Below are 23,950 nucleotides of genomic sequence, written 5' to 3'. Positions count from 1 at the left end.
GATACGCTAACAGACAATATTTCAAAACTTAATTTTTAATTTAAATTTTGTTTAGGAAATTTGATTTTTCTGGCATCTTTACACTTTATTACATCAATCATACACTTTATTCGATACTTTACTGTTATGAGAAAACAAATTAAATTTCTACAAAAATAATGTGTGCCAACTTTGATACACGTATCAAATAAATAATAATACTCGTTAAATCGTTGAATTTTGATATCAAAGTATCACTGATAATTGGAAATGTATATTGCTGAGGGATGTGGATATTACACACCGCCCGAGGGTAAATAATTTACAGTTGTAAATAATTTCTACAAATCCGCAATCGTTACCGGCTAAGTTTATTTATTTTTTTATATTTTTTTGAGAACTCTGCCACGGGCGTCATCCTCCTATTAGTAGTTCCATCTCGTCGACTTACATTATATACCCGTGATTGATGGTGCACACAAAACAAATAATATTAAAAGCGCCCGTAACGATTTTAGACGGGCTGTGTTCACTCCCCGTTGAAAAACTTATCTGGCCGGCCATAGGAAAAGAAGTCCTTTCGTGTGTCCGAAGATACAACCCGGTAATAGCGTGGTATAATTATGATAATGACGATTCGGTTAACACCACACCCAAGTCTGGACGACGGCGACGGGTTTCTGGCGTTTATATTATCATCATTCCAGATCTCCAGATTATCCTTTAGCCTTTTGCGTTGACCGATGAATAGGGTAGCCGAATCGCCACAGCTCTACACGATAAAACCCGCTATCGTCGGCACTTTGTTTGATGGTCGTAACGTTGTGGGCGATTCGAGGATAAAGTCGTTTTTGCCCTGGGTTCGCATTTATCAGGTAGACGACGCGTGCTTACTTCGTGAATAGCCGGCAGTAAAAATTATGAAAGAATATTATCTTGAAGAAAAAAAATAATTATCAAAACGTTCAAGTGTTGTGGCGTTGCTCAATTGTTGTGCTTTGTTCGTGTGAAACGGTCCACGACATCAATAGTTATTTTAGTATTGGCTAGTACTCGCGTCGTATTCACTGATCAGTCACCTTAATTTAGATATTCGTCCGTGGCCATGTTGACGGGTAACAAAGTAAAAAAGTAAAAAAAAAAAAAGTCAAATAATAATTAAAAACACAAAATATTGTCGTCGTGTCTAACTCTCAGATTTCGGGAAAGTTTTGTCACTAATAATTATTCATCGTTGCTGTCACATTCAGCTTAAAAATAGTTTCAAGTTATAATTGGATTGTTTATGTCATCACAAATAACACAGTGAGTTCAGTAACATTTTTCATTTTTTTCTCATGAAACAATAATAAACGTTTATTAATTTTGTTGTTTTCGATGAATCCAAATTTGTAAACCGCCAAGCTGTAAAAAAAACCCATCGTTTTGAGGTATTTTTATCTTTTTTTTTTACCTTTAAACAGTTTAAAAAAAAACAATTTCAAATAGAAATAGATTCCCTTAAGTAAATTTAAATCTGGTCTAGTATTAATCTAGAATCTGTAGTCCTTTTTAAACACTAAAGAAATGATAAAAATATTGATTTTTAATTTGTAAGCTGCTAACAACTTTGGGGACGATTTAAAAAACTACCAGTTAAGCTCTGAAGCGTCCACGTTGGGATTTACCGAAACAATTTGGTTTCCATGTTTCCATCACCTCAAATACACGAGGGTTAATTGTTTAATATGTAAATACAAAACTAATTATGAAATTAAAAATAGTAGGTACTTATATTAAAACTAAAATACGAGTTCCTTACCATTTTCAAACAATACGTCTGTCCGTTCTTGTGGTACAAATACTTTTACAACAATATAGCTAAATTTATTTATACGATAAATCAAACTGGACGTGAGCCGAACACTTCTGCCATCAAATTCTGTAAATTTGTACTCGACTCACTTATAATATTTATTTTTATAGTATTTTATTATATAAATATAAACAATATATAAACGCCCTCGTGGAGGGTTTGTGGGAACCGTATAAATATTATGTGTATATCGGCGGGAAAAGCTGGCGACTATAACAAGAGGTTGGCGGTAGCAAAAAAAAAAAAAATATATATATATATATATATAAATAAAAAAAGGAAAATTATATTTTTATGTCGAGTCCCACGTCCTGTATGTGAACCCTATACATACATATAGAAGTGTATGATATTTTTTTTACGATCATTTTTCCTGATGTATTTAACGATCACAAAACGCAGCTCCTCCCTTTATTTTGTATTGCGGGTTTCCCTGCAGATCTACAAAACATAGTCAAACTGTATCATAATATTGTCCTCCGAGCATTATGAATGGAAAATTAAAACCATTATAACGCGTTATTACCGCCTTCCGAGAAAGTTCGAACAACGAGTTTGTTTTATGATACCCGACACGGTGCTTAAGAGGTCGCCCCACACACTTCATTTATTACAGGGACCCCGGTATGGGCAATTTTTCGCAGAATTTCAAACCGACAACTATTGTGTATTTGTCAGCGGCGCCAAGTTTTATAAATTAACTTAGAAATATTAAACACCCGTCCGACTTTCTTTATCCCCAAACGGCAGCATTGTTTACTCACAACTTTCCGTCGAGTCTTATTATAATTAAACGGACCTATCTTTTTAATTTATACACTAATATACTTTTAATTATTATCAGTAAATCTCGGAATCTATATCTATATGCGATGCTTCTAGTCTGCGCAGAAGTTTATTTTTTATGTAAATCAAAATTAAATTATTTCATAATTAAATATTTTGAATTCGTCTCTAAAAGTAACATTATAGCATTATTTTACCACGCTCAAGGGTGAAAACAGGTATTAATAAAGTGAATTTATTAACAAAGGTTATAAGTATACGTCATATACCTATGGGTCTTAGACAAACTTCAAACATTTTTGACAAAGTTGTAACATTTGCCTGGTCAACGATTTTGCGAACTGTGAAAGTTGTGTATCAATTATATGTGAAAAAAAAATATATATATTTTATTCCTTACAAGTTACAACATATTTTATTAAGTGAATAAAAAAAATAAGAAATTCATTTTTTTAATATTGTATATAAAAATAGTATTTTTTTTTTGATAATATAAAAAATAGACTTATAGCATTGATATAATAGTAATAAAAAATATGTTTTCTGTTTTGGTTCTATAATGCAAATTTTGACGCTTTTTCGGTGACACTTGAAGGATTCGATTGATCAAATATAATTATACTTTTTGTATAAAATATGACTAAATATATATATATAAATAATAGTAAGTATATAGATTATAATACGGCGTGGCATAATTTGTGTGTAATCCTTCATTATAGTACATAATACTCTGTATTTTGATTTAAACCGATTATAATATTCTTGAATAATTCCAGTATTCATTCACGAAAGAAGGAATAATTAAATAACAAATGGTTATCATATAAACGAATAAAAGGCAGTTTATTCGGTTTTCGAAACGAACGAAACCTAAACAGTGCTCTTTAGATATTTTCTATAATGTTTTATTACCAATCAATGAATTACCGTTTTTAAAAAAAAACTTCTAATACAACTCCACGTGGTGCGTCCATACATGTATATTGATTGGCTGTAGCTTTTTTAATGTAATATGACCGTTGGGCTTCTGGAAGGTTTTAAAATGCTATATTGCCTATTGCAACGGTCTAATGACTGCTAGTGGGGCGGACAGACTTACTGATGTACCATGTATTTGGTTTTGAAAATGAAATCCGATAACGGTTGAATTATGATAGCTCGTGTACTATAATAGCTATTATAGTCTTTGGTCGATAGTAGCCCCTTCTTTTTTCTCTTTTTTTTTTCTGCTGTCTCGTTAAAACTTTTTAAGTAAAATTGGCATCGTTGTTCGAGGCGAGGTTGATGTTAAATTTAAGCTACGGCGAATGCTGTCGCTAGAAATCCAATTACTGGCGCACGTTGCTGCTTAATTAATCTTTTACATGGGGACGATTAAAAATTACTAAAAGTGCCTTGGTATAATTATAGGTTATTGCTCGAATGATGATAATAATAATTTGTCTCGATTCGACACATTGTTAGTTCGAACAATATTATACAATATATGACTCGTGCGTGGGCACAACGTTATGTATGGCAAGTACAAATGATGATATATTTTTTTCGAAATAAAATCAACTACATACAACAAAAAGGGATTTGTAATAACGAAAAAAATTATATAGAATATTATAAAATATTATTTACCGTTTTGGCAACGCCTTCAAACAAGTTATGATCCGTAATTTTGATCACTACTAGACTAATATATAATATATTACAATGTAGTATTGTAATATATTGTACATTGTCTTATGTATAAAAGCTTAGGCCTTAGCGAATTAAAAAATAATTAAAATATTAACTAAAAATCAATGGAGACGAATCAAAATTGGATTTTTTCGGTTTAAAAATTGTTTATAAGTATTTTCTTGTTTTATGAAAAAGCCATAATAAGTATATTTTATAAGGCATTTAAATGACTTTAGTCTATAACAACGGGACTTTTGTCTTAAATCACGATCATTTTTTTAATTTATGTTCTAATTACAATTAGATGAAAAATAAAAAATAAATGTTAATGCTTCCTTGATCACATACCTACGTGACTGTGTTCATAAACATTGTAGATCTTAGTATCTTAAAATGATTAAGATTTGGGAATAAAATAGAAATGAATTTCGTTTAGAAACATTTTCATTAGGTTTTAATGACATTCGTTGTTTAAATATTTTTATTGACATTCTACTCAAAATGAAATACATGAAAATAACGTTCTAGCAATGCATTGCCAGGTAGACACGCTAACATTATTGTTATCAATATTCGATTTTCTGTGTTAAAACATGATAAAAAACATAATAACACGCTGACAGCTGTTTTTCAATGAAATGTTATACTATAACGTTCGTTCAAAACACTATTATTGCCGCGTGGAGCTCAAAGAAATGTTCTGATAACGGGTTTTTTTTTTTTTAAAAAACATTTTACTCTATTTTCGCTAGGTATTTATACTATTGGTATCACATTATATACCGGATATAATATGTACGTGTAGCGCGACAGCTGTGATGATGATGTACTCACATTATCGAAGTCCCGGTCTAGGCCGTCCGAGCCGCCGGCCACATTTGTGCACTGGAATCCGGCCAAAGGTCGTGGATTTCGACACTTTTTTAAAAAAAATTTTTTTCAATTATTATAACTCGACGGTATTATCGTCGCCCCGTTAAGTCGTTTCGGCGGCGAACCTATCGAAACGCAAAAGCGCAGTGACGAAGAGACGGCAAACGGACAAAAGACAGAGGCAATTTCCACGACGACGATCACGACCGGGGGGAGGGGGGGGCGGGGCAAGTAGTTTTGGTTTTTTGAAAAAAAAAAAAAATTTTTACAATTTTTTTTTTTTTTTTTATGACCTTCGGAGGGGCGGGGATTTATTTTTTATGCGAAATGCTCAACGGCACACGGTACACACCGACAACCGTACGGTCGTGCGGCTCGGCAGCGGCGCACTTTCAGAACTTTCACTGTTTGCAGCCGAACGCACACTATGAATGAGAAACGCTGTACGCCGCCGTTCGTCCAATGCGGTACTGGTGGCCAAATCTGTAATTACTGCACACCCGAATCGGACAACGTGTGCGGTGTATATTATATATATATATATATAATTTTTTTTTTCCATACCGCGTACATCATCATAATATACCTGCTTGGTCAATGTTATTGTTTTGGTTTTTTTTTTTTTGCCTACCGGCCGCCAAATATACCTACCAAGTTTAAGCTCATCTTCCCTCCCGCGTGTGTCTTGATTTGGATTGATGAAATCACTGTATCGTTGTTGTTGTCGTCGCATGATTTTTTTTTTTTATATTTTGCGAACGCCCGTCGACCACGTCAAAACCAAGAATGACGGTCATAGTTTTTTTATCCGCTCGGTATAATATTTATGTTTCAAGCCGCATTTGTCAAATTTGAACGGCCAAAACAAATACAGAGGTTTTCGCGCAATCGAAACAACACAAAGCGCTTTTATATTTATATTTTTTAAACACAGCAAAATACTATCGAAACGGTTTTAGGAACGTTAAATAAGTTTATACAAAAAATCGCGGAAACAGAGAAGGTATAGAAGTTTTCAATAAAAGTAAAAACGATTCCAAGCGTTGAACTTTTATAAAAAAAAAAAAAAACAATTTCTACAATGGTCAAATCCTCAAGTGTGTGCCAATAATATACAGGGTGTCCCACTAGATTTGTCTTCAGTTAAACTTTTGAACCCTCAATCCGTGAACTGCATCCAAAAAATGTTTTTGAACAAATTGTATTTCTTATACACAAGAAAGTAAACAAAAGATTCAAAGGAGAATTGTAAACTCTATAAGTAAAACAGTTACTAGTTAATGTGTTTGATTACTAATTTGTTACTGGAGTAATTCAACTTTTAATGGTGATTTAAATACTGCCCGCTCCTATAGTCATTCCTCGTGTGAAACATAGACCACGTTTTGATTTTCAACCGTTTATTTTCTTTATACAAGCGATAAACCTAAAACTAGGCTTAAATGCTACATTGCTTTATGTAATGCTATATAACTATACTTATTAAACATTAGCCAACTGTTATCATGACTTTTTTATCCATTATCAGGGTGTGCTCTTATAAAACGATATTCTAATCACGTGATGTAACTTCTTCGAAACTTCTTCTTCTAGGAAAGTCTTTGATCATGCTCGGTTCGTGTAAAAAATAAAACTTTGGTGTACTAACATAATGTGATTTGGCTTTGTTTTGTAATAACTTTTAAGATTTTACATTACTTATCCGTTATTATACTATTTTACCGTACAACCAACACCCCAATATCGTAATAACAAGTACAGGGACTATTATAATAATGTGTACAGTAATCGATTGCTTAAGTGGCTGCGCCCAGTTTTTTTCCCCTGCTATAACATATTATTATAATGCTGCCAATATTATGTTGAAATGGTATGATTGAATTGTGATGTTTATCGAAATTCACGTGTGGATGATCTACAGCTGTTGATGTTTTATAAGGCTGATAAAAAAAATATCCATTTAATTGTTTTTTTTTTTTTGTTTACATTAGTTTGGAGTTTCTTTGAATTAGCTATAGAATGTTTATACGCCATTTGAGGACAATAATTATTGTAAAAGCATGGAAATAATCAATATTTTTTACTACTGAATATAATATTATATAATATATACTCAATGCTTTCAACGTGTGTTTAAATCTATGGCGTAAAAACATTTCCCACAAAAAGGTCGGTTGTTTAATGTTATGTAAAAAGAGTTAAAGCATTTACATTTATGTACCCTATATTTCGCTGTAATTTTGATTGTTTACTGTTTTTTATTTTTTGTCGCTTTCTACTAAACTGCAAGTTGAACAACTATATAACTATTGTGCCGGTCTATCCGTAAAGGGGTTTTTTTTTACTTGATATTTTCTTTTACTTATGCACGCCCTTTTTTTTTTCCAGGAACGGCTCGATTTATGTGTTGTTAATGTTGTCATGTTGTTTTATAAACTACTTCTTAATGTAATTTATATTGCATTTGTTTTTTTTCCCCTTTATAACCTCAACTCATCTAATAACGTTTATTTTAAAAAATGTCCATTATGTACTACGTCTAATTGTGCTTGCCGTTTAGTTATTACTATTTGTAAATCGTATTGGTTGAATATCTCTTTGTAATTTCGTCAAGTTTCCCAAAGTAATCATCAAGAGGCCGACCGGGAAAGCTGGGCGTGAGTGTGATATATGTATGATACCGTTTCTATAGAGGCACCCTTAAGTGTGCATAGCTGCCGTGTATTTGTAACACTGTTGTGTACTTTAGGCAATGGTGTTAATCTACAAAAACCGCAATTATAAGTTACAGTCTTTAATGAGGATCACCCTGTGTTTGCTGAGTGTTAATGGGTTTTGTTTTTTTAATACTGAGAGTATAGTTTTACTGTTACCACCGATTGAACGAAACGCATGTATATTGTGCACGGTTGGCTCTACTAAAAGGCTCTAAATGCAGCACAAGAACATCCACCCGCATCAGGATATTATGTCGTCGACTGATAACGAACGTATCCGCATCCGTGGACAGTCTAAGACTTGTGATTTATGTGTCAATAAAATAAAATTCTTAAATATTTCGTGACAAAATGTCGCCTTTGGTGTAAAAATATACCCAACTAAATGTCTGCAACACAATGAACATAAGCAAATTCAGATTGTTTATTACATTTTATGGCTTTTTGGATTTGGAACAATGCTCTAGCAATTCGCGCCTGTGTCAGTGTTGACTCCTGTAGCAAGAAAAAAAGGGAAAATCGCCCATGTCGACTGTACAGTTTTATTGTAATGAAAACTCCTAACTGTCAAGTTTAGATACGCAATTACAAACAAATATAATCAACAATTCCCGAACGTGTCGCTTGTTTTCATTTTGCGAGTTGTCTCCGCTGGTTAAATAAAGTGAACGATAAACTTTAAGTGTCTCAACCCCCCCTCTTCCCACGCTTATCGTGTCTCTTGTATTATTTGAAATTGGTATTCGTTTAGGCTTCGGCGGCTTAAACCCGCATCGTGGACATCCGTGACTTTCCAACAGAATTTTCTTTAAGCAGAATTTCTTAAAATATTTTTTTATAATTTTAGCAGAATGTAATTTTAACACAAATGTAGTGTCAACAGTCTCTACAAAATATCATTTTATATAGCAATTATGTAAGGATTTGTGTTTGGTCTAAAACCCATTGAAAAACTAATTGTTTGCAAACCAAAATGGTTTTTTATCATTTCGAGCATCAGTCGAGTTCCTGTTTATTGTTTTTCTCAATTTTCGCCGGTTCTTTTTTTAAGATCCAGCATGTACAATACACCAGAATAAGTCTCACAAGCGCATGTATTTGTATACTTAAAAAAATTGACATTTTCCTTTTATATATTTCTATAAAATCATAAAACAGTTATAGCACTGTGGCGTAATATGCATGACGTACTACATAAAATAAATTATATCAACTTTATCTTTAAATTGTTTTTTTTTGGGGGGGGGGAATTAATGAGACGCGTGGATTGGATACAGTGCGGTCCTTTAGAGCGGATAAAAAAAAAAAAAAAATTATGAAAAATGATATTATGATTATACTTAAATAACAAAAAGGAGCGAACTCTCAGTCTGTATGACAATATATATATAATAATTGGACGTTCCCGGAACCGAGTGCGAGTGGCGGAGCGGCAGAGGCGTTAAGGGTTCGAAATCAACAGGTGCATTATGGGACAATTTACCCTATGTGCACTTAATGTTGTGACGTCACAGTGATTTCTGTTTGTTCAAGGGGAACAACCCCATCTGCCCTCCCCCGTCTACTCAACATAACCATAACATCTATTCCCGTGTCCTGCACGTTACACATTTGTTATTTATATTATTTACCGTAGTCGGATTTTGTACTTTCCCCGGCCACCGACCCTTTGTCAAATATAACAGTAATAGGCACTTGGGGTGTTAAAAATAGCAACTTTATATGCATATATGATTTTCAATGGCATAAAATGGCTGGCCACGTGCAAGCAATCTCAAGGGCGACCCGACGCGTGTCTATAACAATGTTCTTGTTGTCGCCGTGCTGCGCGTAAGCGATACTATTACGGATATTATAATAATTTAATATCTAAATAGTGTTTTTTTTTTTTTTTCGACGGTGTGGTACGCGTTCGGCACAAGCGCCCGGCGTCCCGCACCGAGTGTGTACACACAATTAAATAATCGTCGAATCGATATGCTGCAAACCAAAAACGCCTCGTGTAGCTCGCGGTAAATCTAAAAAAAAAAAAAACGTTATATATATATATATACATACATACAGACCTGCAACCTATTGTGCGTACACTTGCCGCATAATTTAAGTCGCTTTGAGTTAGCACACATCGACACACACACACATACAAACGACAATGACGCGTACTTGAAAATATTTAAATGGGTAGATTATGTGTGGTGGCCGGAATCGATAAAAGAGGGAGCGCACACGCTCGGCACGCGGAGAAAGAGAATGACGCGCGCCCCCGGTTTTATCCCGGCACTACACTACGCATCAAAAGGTTACCATGGATACCCGTTAATACGACCCTTCCCCCACTACCTATGGTTCTCCCCGTCTCCCTCGCCGCCACAAGCCTTCCCCTTAAACATCTACCGTCTCCTTTGCCGTCCCCCTTCTCCCGTACGCCTGCCTCTTTCTCCTCTGTCTGTCCGTACACGTCTGTCGCGCGCTCGGGTGGGCTGTTCCCGAAAACCCGCACCTTGCTGCTGCTGCTGCACACACCTTGACAACTATCGGCCGGCGTACAATTTCCTCTCCGCCAATTTGGGTTTCATCCCGGTAAATCTGTCTACCCTCGGTCGGCATCGCCCTATATCCCTATTTACCTATTCGGGTTTTTTTTATTTACATCTACTACTATTTTAACGGTTGTTGTGCGTACGCATCATACACCCGTTTGGCGCAAACCCAGATCGGCGCTAGTCACAGTGGAAGCCGCCTATATTACATATTAATAAATTATTTGAAAACGTCGACCTACCGATTTTCTCGGGAGTTAATTAAAATGTTTTATACGGTTTATTTTTTATAATAAATTAATATAATATAGTTAAAAACATTCTATTAAAACTAAAAAACTATTATTATTTTACTAAAAACATTTTTCTGATCAGAGAGTTACATGTGTAACTATAAGATACATGTGTATCTAAAATAATAATATAAATAAACATTATGTTGACAATTTAAGCACAAAATTTGATATCAATATAATCAGTTAATAAGAGTAAATTGTTGAACAAAATTCTGAGATAAAATGTCCAGTATTTAGATCGCTTGGCGTCAGAAAGAGTATAAAAAGAAAATTGTATTATTATTATTATCCTAATTCTCTCTTATTATTTCATCGTTTTGTTTTGTTTCCATTATTCGACGGGGGTTGTATAAATAAAAACATAATCTGTTGAAACGAAAGTTGTTTTCAAGAGACAAAAGCTATGAAATTGCACCTGTTTTTCTAGAAAATGAGCGGATAAAATATAATGGCCGACTTCGACGGAGAGAACGCGTGATACATGTATTTTGTTGTGTTTTTTATTGGCTCATGAATTTAAACGAGACTTATCTCGTACAGTGTATGTATTCGACGTCGAAGTCAAAAAGTTATTCGGATGCTGTTGGGACTGCGATGGTGGATGTTTTTTTTTTCTGTTTGTTTTTCATTTTGATCAACGTTTGCGCACATGAGCGTCAATAAGAGCCTCAAAAGGAATGACAATTCGTATAATAATATACTCACGACAAAGACCGAAAATTATGCATGGCGGCGGCAGAAGGTTAAGTTCCCACGTTTGTGGATACTGAAATTTTGTTTGTTAACAACGTGAAACGGCAACCGATATCTGAATAATTTTCTACAGTTGGAATGAATAAACGAAAATAAATAATAACTGTAAGGTTGCCCCTGTAAATCCGTATTTAAACTCAATAAACATTGCCGTATCACGTTTTATGTACTTTGTCTTGCAGCGCGGTATTGACGATGATCCAAACTGCAGTAAAATGACCATTTCAACGTATACAACCAATCTTGTTATGTCTCTTTTATGTGGTAAAATTAATGTGCAACTACTTTATTGTTTAGTTAATAATAATGCTATTTTGTGTTAAAGAAATAATTATTGATATTATGCAACATTTTTAAATATGTTCTTATTTAGTGAGCGCAAAATTACAGTACTATCAAACACTTAGTTGTATAGTATAGTTAATAAAGAAATTACTAAATAAGTAGCGCTTCCCCCACAATGAATAGATTGATTTTATCAATTATTTTACTTAATAAAGTCTCTGTTCAAAAATTTTATTAACTTGATTTTTAAAATATTTAGTTTAAAAGTTTCATTAAATACATTAATGATTTATCCTTTGAAAATAAATGACCATTATAATAGTTTTTTGGGTGCAGTATTTGATTTAGGTTCTGGAAGTCCGACTTGAGGTATATTAAGTGAGACACCTTGTATATATGTTTTGGTAGACACTTGAGAATTGGAACGTTGTGGTATTATTTATTATGTTTTTTTTTTTTAAAGTTTGGAAACAAATTATTGGATGGAATATTAAGTTTTATATTATTTGGGCTCTCAATCCAATAAGAGTTTCTTAAACTTTTATTGACCTGCTTTTTGGAAACTATTATAATTTAAACTTTTGGAAAAAGATCCAAAAATGTTGCAGAGTCCTAAACTTGAAAACATTTAAATAATAATTTTATCATAATAATAATAATCGTTTTTGCTGTATGCGAAAGTTTTTAATCATATTTGCGACTACTATGTTTTTTTTTTTTTTTTAATTTCAAGGCAATTTCGAAAAACCCTATTGAGTTTGGTCTCACTAGATTGATACTGTCTATTATTTTGTGGCTATAAATATTATATTGACTGGATACAATTACTCTGGTACTAGGTTTTCTACAAACGACGGACTTTCGGATTGGCTTAAATAATTTTCATTACTCTCATTTTCGACGACGACAAAACTTATCTCAAGTCGTTGAAAACTTCTAACGGTTTTCGATACGATTGTATATTACAGTGTCCTCGCACAATTATATTATGTATTTGGCCGTAAAATATCACCCGACTATTTGATCTCGGAGTCATTTTTTCGGCGGACAAGCGTGTAGGACACTCTTGAAAAATATGGGCTTTCCTTTTTGTAAAGTTTATATTTACTATCATTATATCATTGTCAACGGACGACGTCATCGTTTGGTGTTTACATTTCGACCTTGCATTATGCTATCTCATATCGAAAAAAAATATCGGATATCCCAGAGAAATAATAATAAATATTATTTTTTTTTATTTCAAAAGGTTTTTCACTGTACTATTTTGTTTCATTTTCTGAAAGTTCTACAAAAACATCTCAATAATACCATCTACGCACTATTGTAACAATAAACAGCCTCGTGGAAAATATTTAAATTTGAAAATTTGAGATAACACGATGACATTTTTTTATCTAGATAATATCACAATATTACTACACTAATTGGATTTCAACAATCACCCATTAAAATAATAATTGTTGTGACCAAAAATTGAAAATAATGTTTTGTCATCAAGTATAATAATAAGAATTTTGTTTGCAATACTTGTGGCTTGCATAGTAATTTCATAGAAAAAATTACTATTACCCATTGATACCTACATAGGGTTAAGTTCATTGAAGAACTTATAGAGTTGTGTGACTTAGGGTTAATGGTTGTCTGTTTGGTTTGGTTTAAAGTAATTTACACTACAAGTGAATTAATTTTGAACCGCCCCATCTTGCCTAAGTATCACTGTACATATTGTCCCAAGGCTTATTGTTCAAAGTATATTTAGTTATTTTTTAAAAATCCTACCTGACCGTACAAGATTGAACTTTCGGACGCCGCGACTAACTAACCGTTACAAATAAAATCCAATCTATTCATTTCAAGGCTTCGGGTATTACTTTTCCCTCAGACGTATCTAATGAAACAATATACATAAAGGCCTTCAACCTTATTCTATTGTCAAACAAAATTCTATAGCTCGATGTAAAACTTTTACAATCGCCTTTTCACAACCGTCCCGATTTCATCATAGCAGTCATTGTTTTCTCGGTTTTCCTAAAAATAGTCCTAATTGTAAATTATTACAATACGGTTTACCAGCAAAAATAAAAAAAAAGCCAGCACAATGGGGTCGAATATTGGAGTCAAAGAGGTCATTAGGTCTGTGGAAGTTATTAGAACTGAAAGCGATGAAATCACTTTTCTAGATTGGTATTATTGGTAATTACATTATTTGAGTGCTCATCTAAATAATATTTTATGGCACCTGTATAATGAATGTAAATATTTAAAATCCAGTGCGATGATTTTGCTAGTAGCATATAACTAAGTTTTCTAAAAATTGTACAATAAACTTCATGATAGTTATGTGTAATAGTTTTTTTTTTTTAGCGATGAGTTGCATGATAATACACAATACTATAAACAATAATATTTACTTACTTGCAAACCTCTGGTAGAGAAGTTTTAACAAGTACACTATATTATAACATTTGTGTTTTGGAAATAACGCATTACTCGATTATTGTTGATGATTTTGTTTCGTTTTCTAGTTAGACGGCAGAATGCTGGCTGGCGACTTACAACGAGCATGCGGAGGAGTGGGTAGAAACTTAGCAGACGCCTTGGGCTTATTTGGACACGACATCTGTTTTTTGTCTGTCGTCGGTACCGACTTCAACGGCGAATTGATACTTTCTTCATTGGGTCACGTGGTTAGTACAGCAACACAACAGAAACTTTTTCTAATCATTGCGGTACTGTGTAAATTTAAATACCATTATTCCCTCGAGGGAACACTAGCGTACCATCGATACGACGCAGTGTAGTTAAATTGAATTAAACAATTACTTAATTATATAGTTTATGTAGTAAAAAATCAGTTGTATAGTGATAGGTACCCTCAAGGGTCATATTTGTACCAAAATTCCATTATTATTATTATTACTAATATGATAATCATGATTTTTCACGATGAAACATAAGCGCTCGGTTTACAATAAATGTATAAATCATTTTAATAATCGAAAATATATAAAGATTATATTATACATTGGGTCTTTTTTATAAATAAGGTTTAGGCGATTTTCAAAGGTTCATCAGCCGACGGAAAATCATTTTTACAAAGAGTATTATACTAATTTCTTTTTCATAATAATATACAACAATGTATTATATGTAATATTTTTATTGAAACTAAAAAAAATCATAAATCAAGTTAAGTGTATTACATATTCATATGAAATATTGATGGTTATAATATCTCAAACAAGGGCGGCAAGGGAATGGGAAAGGGAGGGGAGGTGGGGGTGAAATACAAAAAACTTATTACGTTAATAATATGTCCCTGGATAAAATTTGCATTAAATTAAAATTTTATAAATACATGTTAAAAAACCTCCAACAATTAGAGTAAGATGCAATCGCTCTTTCCTATAATATACAGCCTTGATATCAAACTAGCATGTAACAGAAGTAGAAGTGAATAAGTTAGTAATGCATTGGGTACCGAAAACCTATGAAACTGGTATGAAAAGGTGTGAAACTGAGATTCTTTTTTTGCTGTTACTTTGTTACCAGCGAATTACTTACTTTGCGAAGTACCGGATTAGGCAATGCTTGAAAACCGCTCGGTGCGTTTCACTTGTAAGCCGATAATGTGGAATTCATTTTTTCCATTAACCACTCACGTGCGACGTTGACTGTGTAATTGTATTTTATTTATTTCAGAAAACCGACAAGATGTTATTGACAGACAAACCGACATCGTGGTGCATGGTGCTCCACAGCGAAGAGGGCGATTGCGTGTCTTGCATAGGAGACATGAGTTGTCATCAACAGATAACCGTCGACATGGTAATTGTTTTGGACTTATGTGTTATGCATTAGATATGGAAAAAATATATATATATATATATATATATATATATAATATAAATATATGTATATTATTACTGTTCGTTGCACTGCAAGTTGTCGGACGGGATAAAATAAGAATAATACAAGTTGAACGGAAGAGAAATGTTTTAAAATAGCTCCGTCCAAATCTATCGCTCTATTAACATGACGTGGGCAGCTACGCATAAGTCATCGGCACGTCTATTAGAATTTTGAAAACACAATTATAGAATTTGCGGTCAACGACGATATTTTAAACTACAATTATAATTATACCAAACGTAAAAAAATCATTATTATTTCATAAACTTTTGACCTTCGCCGTGTACTGGACGGTGTTAAAACTATAATAATAATATATCGGTTTGTTCGACGAGTTTGTAATACTATTGTCGTATAGGTAATCCAATTGGTCGAACAATTCTAAGGTTTCTTTTTATCCTTTTCTGACGCACTTGATTGAATTTATTACTATTTTTCGATTGACGGAGAACGCATTCGAGATTTTGAGTTGTTCACGTTTAAATTTATTGTTTCCGTGTCTTTCATTGATTCGGAACACCGGTTTGAAAATTGTTAAAAATGCTAATCGATAGACAAATAAAAATATATTCTTGTAATAATTGACAAATACAATTCTACTGGATTTACTATTGCTGATATTATTTTCTTATTGTAAAGTAGCAATAAGATATCACATAAAAGTATCACATGATTTTTAAACACAATTTCAAACACACTGTTAGGATTTTGTTATTGATAACTTGTTATCTCAAAATATTTAAACTAAAGATTATTAGCTTAACAAATCTGTGTTGATTGTCAATAATCTATTTCAAAAAATTATTCAGGGTGTTCGGATTCTAAAAATAGTTCAAACATTCAAAAATCTTGATTTTGCCCAACTATTAATACGTACATTTTAAATTAAACAAAATTAATGATTTTCCAAAATCCACTTGGACTTAGGTCATTACAAACTTAAGACTACAATTATGTATTTGGTTTTATTGAAAAAAAATCATAAGTTTCCATTTCATTCAGATTCGAATCGGGCTGATAAAAATTCTATTATACCAATATTTTTTTGTTGTTTTTTGTTTCGTGGATACAGTTAAGGTTTGTTGTGCACAGTGTAATTAATTTCCGGTTATTTAACGTTGTGTAGAAACACCGTTTAGACGTCTGACGTCTATGCAATGAAACCTCGACATTTTACATTGCGTTTGTTCGAACAACGTTCCATTGTGTGTGTACGGTGAAAACTACCAGTGGGGCTGGTGCATTACAGCGGTCTGACCGATCAACCCTGTCAGTTATAACTCCTACTGCTTTGCCTATAAAAAATAAAATCAATAGGTCTTACCGTGTGCGAGTGTGACGTGGAGTTTATTCAGGTCCACCTCGGTCTCAGACACCGGTCTCGGTCGAGATGTCTGATCTAAAATCGTAAGACTCGGTGGCCTCCATCGAAAAATGGTAATTTCACAAGAGCATTTACACAAGAGTACTTAAAACCCCAATTCAAAGCTGGGCATTGACAAGTTAAAAAGTTTAAAGCTAATAGTAATTATTACTTGGTCCGTTAACTTTTGAAAATCTTTTTCTTTCCACTTAATCAGGATTGGGATCAAGATTGATAGTATAAGATCCTACATGGGAAATCGTTTAAATAGTATTTTTCACCGTTCTAAACCATTTTTACTGGTTACTATTGAATTAATAAACTATGACTGTGGTGTTGTTCGGGCTTTTTGTAGATAAAGAAAAACGTCGACTCGCTGTACCAAAGTCCTCTGGTTGTCTTAGACGGTAACGTCGGCGAGGACACGATGAGGTTCGTAATTGAATTTTGCAACGAGGAAAACATACCGGGTAAGGGTCGGCGACCGGAAATAGTAAAGCTTTTTTTTCTGGCAATTTTCTATAATATTATGGTGATTTGTTTTATGTGTACAGTGTACTTTGAACCCACTGACATAGCGGTAGCCGCCAAGCCGTTCAATTCAGACGCGTGGAAAGGCCTGTCTTTTATTTCGCCCAATATCAAAGAGCTGCAATGCATTTCGGATGTCTTAAAAGGTAAGTGCCACCGATTTTAGCCAAACTTTTTAACGACCAAAGCCGAATACAATTCAAATAAATTACTGTCAGACTTTATGGGCCTCCCCCTTTTGATAGCGCCTCTTTATAGGAAATCATAAATATACTGTAAAAAATAAATTAGTATACTAACTGCGCGTTGGATTTTACTTAATATACTATTTATCGATTATGATGTTATATACCTAATAGACTTGACACTATGCGATTATATCTGATATTATGATTATTAAACGTGACAAAAGTGACTTGGGCCACTGTTAACGCTATTTCGGTGCTACACTATTTTGTAGTACTAGTGTAAATGAATTGGGTTTATTTTATTAAACCTGGAAACTGTCAATATTAATTTTGAAATTATTCGCATAAGTTTTAATAGAATAGAAGTTTGTTTGATCCGATTTAAATATAAGTTTGTTGGATAAACTGTGATATTTTTTGTTAGTGCGTTATAGTAAAAGTGAAGTGGATTTTAACTGATCAAGTGGCATCTGTATGGTTATTTAATAAGCAGCAAAATAGTTCAGGGAGTTTACTCGCGTACGGAGTTGGGTCAATAAACCGAGAAACACAAAAACGCTAGCAAACCTTTTTTTTACACTATAAATTATTTAAAAACTCCAAACTCTAAATCTAAATCGGAAATTAGACCCGTTTCAGCTAAATGTAAAATGTTGGCAATATCTTACACAAATTCTTTTAAGACAAATTTTGGTTAAGTCAATTTGTATTATTTATTTATAGTTAAACGTTTAAGTACTTATTTGTAGGTATTACTTTTTTTTTAATAAAAAAATTAGCTTTACCGAAATGCTGTTTTTTTAGTTTTTTTTCTTTTCTATAAAAATAAAAAAAAAATACAGCGATCTACGGGTTGGACATTCTTTTTTCTTCCAACTAATTTAGCTTTTGAAAATTGAAATGCTGTTAAAAAATTACTAAAAAATCATATTTTAACAGTAACAGTCTCCAAGTACAAGCATAACATACTTTTTTTCTTGATATTTCTTTAGCACTAATGTATAGTTTTTAAGTTAGCTTAATGAACAGAACACCTTAAAGATTGACCTGAGAGTGGTACCAAAATAGTAAATAAGAGGCAAATAGAGGTGTAAAAGCTACTATCACAAATATGAAATAAGAAACGACTTCAAAAAAGTCCTTTGGTGTAAATGTTTGCTACATGTTTACTATACTTATTTTTAATTTAATGTACTTTGTTTTGTTTTGCTTGCTTTTTTTTAACCAAGCTACTTCATTCTTTTTGAATTACAAACACTACAAAAATACAGCTGTGCATACACAGTAGAACAGATAAAATAAGTCGGTAGACGACTAAGAACAAAAAACAACATTCAGTTTAGAAAAAACATAAAACTTGTATTTTATAGGCAAATCTGATCTCGTAAATAACGTTTTAATATGATTCAATAAAGACACTATAATATATATCAAAACAATAAAACTATTTTATAGTAATATTAACACTGTACATAATAGTATAATAATTTGTTTACTTAACCTAACCTACTAATACATTTGTTTGGCATTGAAGTCTTAATTCGTCAACTTTATTAAAACAGAGTGTATTTATAAATTAAGACAAAACATTGCACGCTTTTTACCTATTCATTGGAACTATATTTGAAATAAGTAATATTTCCGTTTTCTTTTAATGGGATTAAAAACCGTCTAAGTATCATCAAACATATCGATTTAAAATGTGCATTATACATATGTTAAATAATCTGAAATCAAAATAATTTACATTCTTATAAATTCTGATAAAAGGCAAAACAAAATTATACCTTTTTAAACCCCATTTAAAACAGATTAACATATAAAAAGTCTATTAGAAGTAATTTTTGTATTACATTTGTTTTATGAATTGACTAATTTATTTAAATAGGTAAGAAAAAAATGTATATGTTAATTTTTTTAAACTAATTCATGATTATAGTAAAAGTTGAGTGTCTCTCAGTCAATTCTGGTTACTTTATTGGTAAATATGTCCAGAATGTCTTTGTAAGTAACTGATAAGTTTGCACAAAAAAAAAGTATCACCAGAAAGCTTTTTAGGTTTTTACATTCTAACGAATATTGATGTTAGAATATTTTGTTTATTTTAATCATATGTTTTACACTCGACATGGATAGTTGATCTTATGATGGAGTTCCGATAGGAAAAGGAGAAAGAAGAAATGTGATGACAGTTCTGAGATGGGTTTCGTCTGGATGTAAATCATTCGGCTTGAACGATTTAGATAAGAGCCTATTGTCCTACCACTAAGGCGATGGAACAATGTTTTTGTGACACTACAGTGATTTGATATTTCTGCATAACCTACCGTTGTTTAGAGTTAAAGAGAGATAGAGAAAGAGAGAAAGGGAAATCACAGATGTGACTGGTATTATTCGTTTCAATGCGTTTTTAAGCGTGACTCGGGTCGATTTAATTAGGAGATGTGTATCTATGTTTTATTTAATAATTTGTTCATTTTATTGAACGCCGATTCCCTTAAAATATGCCAAGGTATACTGCAAAGAAGTGATAGAATTCTGTGTGTATCTACAACTTAATACAATGTTTGTAGCTGGAAAATCGATATTAGGTACTAATCAGTAGCTAACTTAGGTAGAATCAGTTTTATTTTGTTCTGATAAATTAATTCGTCGACGAAACTGTCTTAAACATTTTATCCCTTTTCAAAGAAAGGCTTGAGTAAGTTCGGTCGGAGATGATAATATATTTGCAGGAGGTTTTTCAACGTTTCAGTCAACCTGGTCGAAACGTCACGATATGTAATTATGAAAACGGAGTTGTGTATGAAATTGGATGCTTAGTGCCCTCCTCGTGTGCTTTGAAGATAACGACTTGCGGCTTTTGAAAAATGACATGTCTAATGCACTAGCCAAATGTAGTCTCGGTTTAGAGAAGCGAGTATAAGTATAGGTACATAGGCTCTTGTCTTGTCTTGTGAAATTATATAAAAGATTTCATTTTTGGCAATTTTTTTCTCTTATCTCCTTAGCGATCTCCATTATCATTTGATATTTATTATCAGCTGATTGTACCAAATCATGTCTTTTATAGTTTTCCAATGTAACGATTTCGAAACATGTTTTATGCCTTATTCAGAAACTGAGCTAAGTGTTGAGCAACACAAATAAAAGAGCAGTGTTGTTAATGAAAGTAGGAGTGAAGTGAGGTTATGGACTGAAGACAGAGCAGACTTGGCCACAATGAAGATATCACTACTTTGATGGACTGACTTTTTCGGGAGAGGATCAGGAACTTGGCCATTTTTTTACGGTCAGGTTTTTGTTGGGTATTATTATTACTATTATTTATTATAACTCCTAGAAGGAGTTTTTCTATTTCTTGTTTTTCTTTATTTCGCTTTTTTATGTGTAGCACAGTACTAAAGTCTTAAAATAAATACTAAAAGAATATTTGATGTGACCCAATTACCATAAAAAGTTCTTCAGAAATCGTAAACAATGTTTTGAACAGCTATGGTCTATGTATCATAAAACAAAAAAAAACGAACAAAAAACTACTGAATATATTACTTTAAAACGAATATACTTTTTTAACGAAACGATAAGTTGATATGAAAAAAAAAAACAAAACGTGTTTTATGATTCACACCTAGAATATAAAAAAAACCAGTACAGTGGTGATGGTGCATTGTGGGAAGTTCACAAGTCTTCAAGAATTACTATAACTAAAAGTGATTAAATCACTTTCAAATAATTGTTTCGATGCGAATTTGTGTACACTGCATCTTACTTAAGCACTTTAAAGGACAGGTTTTTGTTTTAAAACTTAAATGTTTATTTGAATGATAAGAATATATATTTGTATAAATTAAGATTTTTAATAATTTGTTTTAAATTTTTATATCAGTTCTCAATGTAGCAAAGTGCGCTTATCACAGAATCATGATCACTAAAAGAGCTGTTATAATTTTTGAACATATTGTTGGCCTTCTACTAATTTTTTAAATATATATATGTTTATTTTCATTATTAGAGAGCGGCTTAGGTTTTTTCTCTCAAAATGAGCAAGTAGTGTTCTTCAAACATAAAATTAGTCTTCTTATCGATCATCATTTGTTTACTACTTTAAAAAGTATTATTTCAATATTTTTTATATTTCACATACCAATCACCTTTTACATTTTTGGTGGTTTATATTTTGAGATTTATATTTTCTTATAAAAACTGTTTTTAGTGTTGGAAGTTTGTTAATAGATAAATATTAAATTGTACCTAATATCACTTATTCAAGTCATTACTATTCATTATACTTTTTTCCGTCCTAATTAAAGTGCATAACATATTTTAATTTTTAAGAAAATACAATTTTACGCCACATTTTTTTATGTTAACCAATTTCGAATTTACACTTATATAATTAAGATTTATAAAGAAATCCCGTGTGCACGGTGTATATTTATTAACATTGAGAGAAATAATTTCACCTTTCACCTTTTCTTTGAAACTAGTTCTATAGGTGTAAGATAAACTAATGTATCCCATTTTGTGAATTGAACTTATTTCCTAATTATTAGAAACATGTCACTTCGTCCCAACGGCTGAATGTGTGTCAATATTGTTTATGGTAGCCAGAAAAAGAACGAAAATCGACATTGATCAAACCGGAAAAGTGGAGTTATCCATTAAGAACCCTCTTCACACCCTTTCCTTTGCTTGCACATTTTTGACAGTTAGCAAATTGTGTAAGCGCGTGGCTTTTATCTTTGACGTCAAATCTGATGACTAAACTAGATCATTTTTTTTTTAAACCGAAGCAAAAGTATTTTGTTTTTACTACAAGCTTGATATTTTTGACAAAAAGTATAAAAGGATAGATTAGGTTAGGGAAATGAAATGAAATTTAAATGTTTAATAAAATATAGTGGTGTTAGGTAAAAAAATAATGTATAGCTAAACGTTTTTAAAAATACAACAGTATGAAAAATAATTTCTCGGAGAAAAGAAGTGTGAAAAATTCAAAACTCATGCTATCGATTTTCTTGTTTTTTGTTCCATAAAACCGGCATAAAACGTAGTTTAAAATAATATTACACCTTTTTTAATGTAATTATTACACTCAACATTGTAGCCATTGACCTAGTAGTCGAGGCATAACTATAAAAAAGAAAACATATAGGGTCAAAAGGTTACACAGTAAAAAAAAGGTTAAACAAAATAAGTTAGGATAGGTAAATAATATAAAAACAAATCATATTACAATTGTTAATTGTATTTTATCAATCAAGTTTATAGACCCTTGATACTAAGTCTTGATTCACAATTAAAAAAGTCTAAAATACAATTTCAATTGTAATTTTACCAACAAAATGTATTTTTCCGGGCATTAATATGATCTTTTTTTACAGATATGAATACATTGGATGTAGTGTGAAATTGAGTAAACTTTTGCTGAAGTTTTAAAAATAATTCACCGAAAAGCTTGGTTTTTTTAAGTTTCTTAAATCTGCTAACAAGAGAATTATTTTTTTTAATCTTAATATGTTACTTAACAGTTAACCATTTTTGCCTTTTTGTTTATATTTTAATGGCCGAAAAAAAAGTGAAGATTTGCCATGGTTTTTTTGCAAAATAATAGAAAAACCAAAATGTCAGTAGTATTATACCTACTCCAATTAAAAAAAAACACACCATTGTAAAATACCTTCTCAGCTCCGCATCGGAAGTAAAGTGTTATTGAGTTGAAATCGTTTTATTTATACTTGTAAACATATACTAATGAGGTCCTGAAAAGGGGATTTTTTTTTGTTGAACATTTTTAATAGTGCTCTTAGCTCATTGTCTCGTGTGCGTTCGCTGATAATCTATTGTTTGGTTTTTGTAACTATAATTTGGTGATCAGAGTTTAGATCTACATATTATAATGCATTTTTTTTCTAATCGCCCATTGATCGGTAAATTACTAAAATACATTATAACAGTGTATTATGTAGCCAGAAGTAGGCGTTGATACAAGATACACAGTTCTATTGGCTCCATTTGATGTATTTATAAATTACATTTTCAGATATTACAATTTGTATTAATAGTTTTGGTATTCGGTCAGTGTAATTTATTTAAACTCATAGATACTTGGATACTTTATGCCCATCTCGGACTGTAGTCTTAACACGTTCATTGTTTTGTAATGCGACTCATCTTGTTGAAATATTA

At 32.1% G+C, this 23,950-nt stretch overlaps 2 protein-coding genes across 6 annotated transcripts in view; one reads left to right on the top strand and one right to left on the bottom strand.

Annotated features, from left to right (window-relative positions):
• The window catches only part of LOC126842515 (uncharacterized), a 50,776-nt gene extending 45,201 nt beyond the window's left edge, over positions 1 to 5,575 (bottom strand). For all 3 annotated transcript variants that reach the window (XM_050579529.1, XM_050579543.1, XM_050579536.1), the window contains exon 1: positions 5,132 to 5,575. The gene's annotated coding sequence lies outside the window, so the exon portion shown is untranslated. The remainder of the gene's footprint in view (positions 1 to 5,131) is intronic.
• LOC126842473 (uncharacterized) overlaps positions 1 to 23,950 on the top strand; it is a 93,729-nt gene that overhangs the window by 48,113 nt on the left and 21,666 nt on the right. For all 3 annotated transcript variants that reach the window (XM_050579500.1, XM_050579495.1, XM_050579488.1), the window contains exons 9-12: positions 14,290 to 14,451; positions 15,467 to 15,592; positions 17,395 to 17,509; positions 17,594 to 17,716. In XM_050579500.1, coding sequence (XP_050435457.1) covers positions 14,290 to 14,451; positions 15,467 to 15,592; positions 17,395 to 17,509; positions 17,594 to 17,716 — 526 coding nt within the window. The remainder of the gene's footprint in view (positions 1 to 14,289; positions 14,452 to 15,466; positions 15,593 to 17,394; positions 17,510 to 17,593; positions 17,717 to 23,950) is intronic.

The sequence above is a fragment of the Adelges cooleyi genome, unplaced genomic scaffold (assembly GCF_023614345.1).
Source record: "Adelges cooleyi isolate 19-005CV unplaced genomic scaffold, UGA_ACOO_1.1 ACOO_flye_CR_arks_rails_tigmint_CR_PRNA_108, whole genome shotgun sequence".
Classification (NCBI taxonomy): Eukaryota; Metazoa; Arthropoda; class Insecta; order Hemiptera; family Adelgidae; genus Adelges; species Adelges cooleyi.
Note: the sequence above shows the minus strand (reverse complement) of the source record. Positions and strands in the feature narration are given on the sequence as shown.